Source organism: Bidens hawaiensis, unplaced genomic scaffold, assembly GCF_021521415.1.
Source record: "Bidens hawaiensis isolate Kalapana, Puna unplaced genomic scaffold, B.hawaiensis_p1.1 tig00087667_1, whole genome shotgun sequence".
Taxonomy (NCBI): domain Eukaryota; kingdom Viridiplantae; phylum Streptophyta; class Magnoliopsida; order Asterales; family Asteraceae; genus Bidens; species Bidens hawaiensis.
The window spans coordinates 10,235-16,758 of NW_027504300.1; the positions used below are offsets into that span (position 1 = coordinate 10,235).

General features: G+C 35.8%; 1 protein-coding gene across 1 annotated transcript; it reads right to left on the reverse strand.

Moving 5' to 3' along the window:
* Nucleotides 1-649: 649 nt before the first annotated feature.
* LOC143607849 (uncharacterized) lies at nucleotides 650-1,182 on the reverse strand. Its single transcript, XM_077083134.1, has 2 exons — nucleotides 1,042-1,182; nucleotides 650-952 (listed from the first exon to the last, which is right to left on the reverse strand). Exons 1-2 carry the CDS (start codon nucleotides 1,180-1,182, stop codon nucleotides 650-652), a joined length of 444 nt encoding a protein of 147 aa, XP_076939249.1.
* Between the last annotated feature and the right edge of the window lie 5,342 nt (nucleotides 1,183-6,524).

Here is a 6,524-nt window from a genome sequence, read left to right on the forward strand (position 1 = left end):
TTGTTGTACGTAGATCCAGGGAATTTGTGTGGATGATGGATGGTGTAGGGGATTAAAATTTGGTGTTATAACTTACAAGCTCAATCATATGTAACGGTCATCTTTTGAGGTTATTTTGACGTCTTTGGATAAACAGACTAACAAACCTTGTATTCTTAAAGCTTGCTATAATATCTCCTTGCAGTTTCTTTGTTGTACATAATTAGTTCCTCAACTTTGAACTTTGTTAAATGCTTATCATTTGGCTCTTTGATACATTGATATCATAAAAATTGAAAGTTTAAACCTCTTGATTAAGTGAAATATGCTTTAGTATTTGAAATACTTCTTAACAAAACAATGACTATACACACAAGAAGTTCAATAAGACATATGATTATTTTTCAAATCAGTTGGGAATCCAGAAAATTTAGCTAGTGGGTGCAAAAAAAAGTTCAACCTAGAACTCGTCAATTCAAACTAAAACAAGTTAAACCAAAATGGGTCGGGTCAAACCGAAACAGGTTGAGTAAAAAAATTATATTAAACAAACTACGTATAGAAATGTAAACAATAAATTTCATTAAAGATAAACAAAATACATATTACAATTGACCTATACGTGATTTCATCTTTTGAAAACGGTCAATTACAGTTTCATTCGTAACACTTAAAGTGCTTCTTTTTCAACACTACAAATTACACAAGCATTCAAAAAATATTCACCAATTCGATTATGTAAATTTGTCTTTAGGGTCTTCATTACCGAAAAACATCTCTCAACCGTTACGGTTGCTATAGGCAAAACTAATGTTAGCTTTAGTAATCGATAAACCAAATGAAAAGAGATATGTTTCGTCGTTTCCATCATAACTCTAGCAAGATCCGCAATACCTTTCAGATTAGCAAATCTTTCATCTTTTCGCACACTATTAATGTACAAACCAAGTTGAAATGCAAGATCAATTTTTCCCTAATATCAAAATCATATAGATAAAACTCATACAATCTTATTAACTTTGATGCATCAAACTTGAAAAATGAATCATACGGATTGAAAACCAACATGTTTTGAAGTAAATTCGTATTAATCTCATTAAAACGATCACCAAATTCTTGAATTTCCATACCGACAACATTGTTGAAATAATCAAAATTATAATAATGTTGTACCTTGTCTTTTGGGTCTATAATCAGTGTCATCGACAACATATGAAGCCGCCATCACCCTAATCTATTCGCCCCCCACTAATTTCAAATTTTCAATTAAAGTGGTTGAGCAATTAACTAATATGGGGTTAATTGTTATTGTTCATAACAAAATTAAATTTGGCTTAAAATTTAAAAAGTCAAGTTTGGGTACTAAAAAAATTATGAATGGGTCACTAAAATTTTTTTGGATGGGTCACCTGGATTTTTGGACCTAATATATTACAAATTTATAAAGAAAACTATGAACTTGAGTGGGTGCAAACGCGCTCCCTGACCCAACATTGGATCCGCCCCTAATTCCAATACATATTCCATTCTCCTTTGCATTTCATCATAAACAATTACAACATAGTGATAGGGATCAGCGTGGAACAGTACCTGTATCCGTACCCGTATAAATGCCCGATTGTACTCGTATCAAAAATCAATAAAAACACGTACCAATACTCGTACCAAATTTTTAGGTATGGTACGGGTATTTCGGTACAATACCCGTTTTTGTACCACTTTGCTTTTTTATTTCCAAATGTTCGACGATCTTGAAACTGGTACCGGAACAAGAAACAAACAACCTGAATTAGTTTGGGTATCGATACTTTCATAGGTACGTGACGCGTACCAAATTAGTACATGTACCATATTGCCCGTCGATTTAATGATAAGAGAGTATTGAAAAACCCTAATTCGGTCGCCGACTTTAAGTGATTTGTTTGTTGGTTCGAGTCTTGAATGTTATATTATTTAATTTGAATAAACGTTTGGTACTTGTTCAATAATAACATGGTTAAATAATTTATTTTATATATTAGATATGAAGAATACCAATTAAACCTTTATATACTCCAAACAGGTACAAAATATCAAATGTACCGATACCGTACTCGTACTTGTACCCAATTGTACATGTGCCAAAATTCAACAAAAATGAGTACCAATACCCGTACCGAATAAGCTAAATCGGTACGGATACAGGTACATGTAAGGGTACGAGTACGGGTATATGGGACAAAATGCTCATCCCTCCATAGTGATATGTAAATAGACAACAATTTACGTCGTAACCCCCTTTTGGATAATAAAACCAGTCCTACTAAAAAAGAGTTTTAGGTCTTAGGGGCCGAAGAATTACTATGCACAGCCCGTTGAACCCTGTTCAGAATATCGAAAACCTTCGGGCTAGAAAACCAAATGTCTCAAAAGCAAAAGAGAAACGCACATATTGATTCTCAAAACAAGCTTTCTCGTATTTAACAACTTCGCTCGATTCCTATTTCTCGTGTTTACATTGAAATATAAAATTGAAGTTAATTTCATTCTAAAATCCAACTTGAAATTGATGTTTCTTGATATAACTTTTAAACACGATCGGTTTTAGATATTTAGACGTGTATGAGCTAGTATCATATTCGGTTCAAAACATGAAAAAATGTTTATAAGTAATCACATTCCTTGATCTTTCTATCATATTATAAGTCTTTTACTTGTTTTTTCTCAAGTTTGACCTTATAAACACGGTGAAAGTTTGGTCAATGAATATTAAAAAATATACGTGAAAAACTGAGTCTCCTAAAAGTGGCTTTATCTGGTGGAGTGCACGGTGGTTAGGCAAAGGTTGAGCCAGTTTATATATATTTATTAAATTAACACATTCGTTTTAATATTTAATATTTTTGTCATACTACAGACCATACCTAGCCCATACTGTTACTACGTGGGGCCCACTGGGAGTAAGAGAATTCGAACGTTAGAAGTGAACCCAAGACATTTGCCCTCCAATTTCTCCGTTTACGTTGTTCTTGTTTTTTTATATGAAAAAGTGATAACTCGGTTGTTTGTTTATATACTTCTAATACGTTAATTTTATTGTTTATTTCATTAGATAGTATATGCAAATTATGCATAATTAATATATTTGCAATTTTATCAAACTTGTAAATGTGTTGTGTAAACCTTTAGAATTAGAGTAAACTAGTGTTTTACCTGGCGTAACGTGCCGGGCAAATCGGTAAAACCTGGATTGTGGTAAAACGCAAGTGTTGGTCGGTTTCGGTTTCATGCGTTATAAAACAAAAAAATATATATAAAAATTGAAATGGACTAATGTGGATGGCATCTTTAGGTGAACTTTACATAGAAAAGGTGTTACAAAAGAATTTTTATGTTTATAACAAACATATTGAAGCTGGGGTTCAAATGTTCAATTCTTGAAGCTGCTAATTTCCTTACTTCACAAAGCCACTTAATTCAATATTTAAATCATGTTAATAAGCTAAGTTCATATACTTCAAAATAAAATCTACTACATCACATAAGTGTTTTCTCACCATTTTTTTCCATTAGCCAACAGCAACCCCGTCATTCCAAAACCTTGTTCTGCTTAAACTTGTTGATCTGATAAGCAGAACAGACATAATATCAATAACAAAAATAGACTTACTATGAATATGCGATGGTTTATAACATAATAGACTTATATGGAGTAATCATCCAGAAACCAGTTTTACAACAATGTTGAGGGAGTTGTAAATAATCAACAGAACTCTCAAATACTGAGTTGCATAAATTTGATTAATGATCTGTCCTTTAATGGAGTTTCTCTTCATACCTTAGTACTCTTGGAAGCTCCATCTTCTAGGTGCTACAAAACGACCTTCATTCAATATTGCAAATGCATTTGCAATTAGTAGACACCCTTCCAGTATTGCCCAAAGACCCATATTCTATGTTATGCATCAGTCACCTTAAATTTATTAAATAAAACAAAGAACTTATAAAACTAAGTTTTCAGTTATATTATTAGATTGTCACGCTAGAGGCTTTATTCTTCACTAACTATGTACAGATTCAATCTCGTTACAATTAACACACACTTTAAATAATGGCCTAAAATATATGATCTATTTTAAACTATTTTACTACATCTATGTTTCAAGAACCAGAATTACCCTTGTAATCAGCATTAAACAGGATAATGTGATGGATTAGTAGCGATAATGTGATGGCTTAGTAGCTAAATAAGTAGGTAAAGCATTAAAGACATAATGTGATTTGGTATGCCATGATACGCTAGGCAACAAATGTAAATAAGATTACTAACGCTGGCTATCAAAAGCTAATATTATGTTGTTTATTCTTATTTTTATATGTCCCTTCACTAACATATAGTCATTATATATCTTCAGTTTCCAATAATAAACTCTAATGAAAAAACAATCTGAACACCCATAAATTGTGGAAATATAAGAGCATAAACATTACTAAACATATATGATCAACTATTGTCAAAACAAACCTTCGAAAACGAATGTCTTCTGGAATAACCGAATCAAAGCAGTTGTTTGATTCGAGACTTGTAACCAGTTAATTAGAACTATTAGCATCATTCTTGCATCATTCCTGAAACTATTAAAATATGTATGTAAATCCAATTTATAATTATCTATGGTACTCAAACGATATAAATTAAGAAAAGTATATAAATTACAACCCGACTTTAGAAGGCTGCCCAAATATTGACTTGCAACGTATCATAAATGATGTTTTAAACTTTTTTTCGCAGACTCGGTTTTCTTGGCAAAACCTCCAGTTCATGATTAAGATATTCTAACTCCTCAACTTTAGTACTATTTACAGTTGTCCGTTTTGCGTTCCCCAAAGCTGAAAGAATGAGGGCCATATAATAATCAAAGGATAACTGATTCGTCGTTCGACGCATCATTCGTATGTATGTTGCATCTAAACCATAACTGAATAAAATGGTAGACACGCTTCTGCTAAAGAGAGTGGAGGTTTGAGTCCCACCTACAATAGAATAAATCCGCAAAACCACCGAAGGAAAATGACAACGAAACAATAATTAGGCTCAGATTTATAAACAATCAAAGAAAGAGACATGATCTGGCATGGCTGCACATACACCAGTTGCCATGTGAAAGCAAGTTCAAACACACGGCCATCTCGGTTGCCTTGCTAAGACACGTAAAACTCTTTAACTTTGTTAAAATTAAAAGTCATCATCACAGCCGCATGTGAGATTCTATAATTTCCACAACCTTTATTATAATTAAACACACAAGCTTTAGCAAGTTAAACATACAACCTTTATCATAATTTTTTGGTACTGAAGAAACACTAAGTGAACCCACGGGCAGATTATAGATAATCTAGGGGTTAAGTAATGTTTCCCACGAGGATGAGGTCCAGCAGAGAAGGTTGTTCTTCAGGGGACCTGCAAAACAGACACCGTAAGCTCGTCACTGAGAAGGGGGGGGGGGGGGTTCCTCCTTGTGACCACCCTCCGGCGTGAGAATCAGACTAGATTGCTCTGAATATAAGTGTATATTAAGAGATTGCTAGATAAGATTGAGATATCAGATGATGTCCTTACCATTCCAAGGTGTTGGAGTATTTATAGCCGAAGGTAGGTTTCCTAGAAGGTACAGCCGGCTGAATAGTATTCCTGTTCTACCAACAGTGGACTACGCACAGGCCATGCTGGTTGGTGGGTAGGCTACGGCCAACAGTAAAGGTCGGCTGTATACTGTTCATTTACTGCCGGCTGCGCACTGTTCCACCAACTGTAGGCTGCGCACGTCCCCTCGTAAGGGTTGGTGAGTAGGCAGCGGCTAATAGTGACAAACAGTACTAGAGGGTGCTCCTCCTCGTATTGTTGTCGGTGAGCTGTCACCCTGTGATTGGTTCATGGGCTGCTTCTGGTCAAATTGTCTGCTCCGCCTATACCTTAGTAGGTATAGTACGAAAGACCTTCCAGAAGCATACGGACTGGCTCATTTAGGCGGGAGTATTCCCGCCTTGCTCATTTCTTCATGTGACTACTGAAGTAGCGAATGCCTTGTGCGTGTAGCCTTGCTGTTAGTGCGGGTAGCCTTCCCTGATGGCTTGTATCCGCAGCTGCGGGAACAGGCGGGGTACTTCGCCATTGGGAGGCTTTCCCTGCGGGTACAGCTGGCGTACTGCGCGTAAGGCTCTCTGAGCATGGTGGGCCCTGCTGGAGCAGTTGGTTATTGCGCAGACGTCCCTATTCAAGGTGAGTCTTGCGGGTCCAACTGGGCTCTGCTGGGACCTACCTCTTCAAGTCCCCCCAGTCCAATGTTCTTCTCATGAATTATTAATAAGTGAGGTGAACTTTTGGACTTAGCAAGGAGTTTTTTGAAAAGGGTTGTTTTTCGGTTTTCCGTGGTGATTCTTCCCGCGGTTTTCCTGATGTCACGCAGAAATTCCCGACTTTTCTGCTTGATCTTTGGGTGTGAAGCGGGTAGGTTTGTAACCTCCTCGTACGTCAGGAGCGTTGAGTCCCACTTGTGTGGATTCTC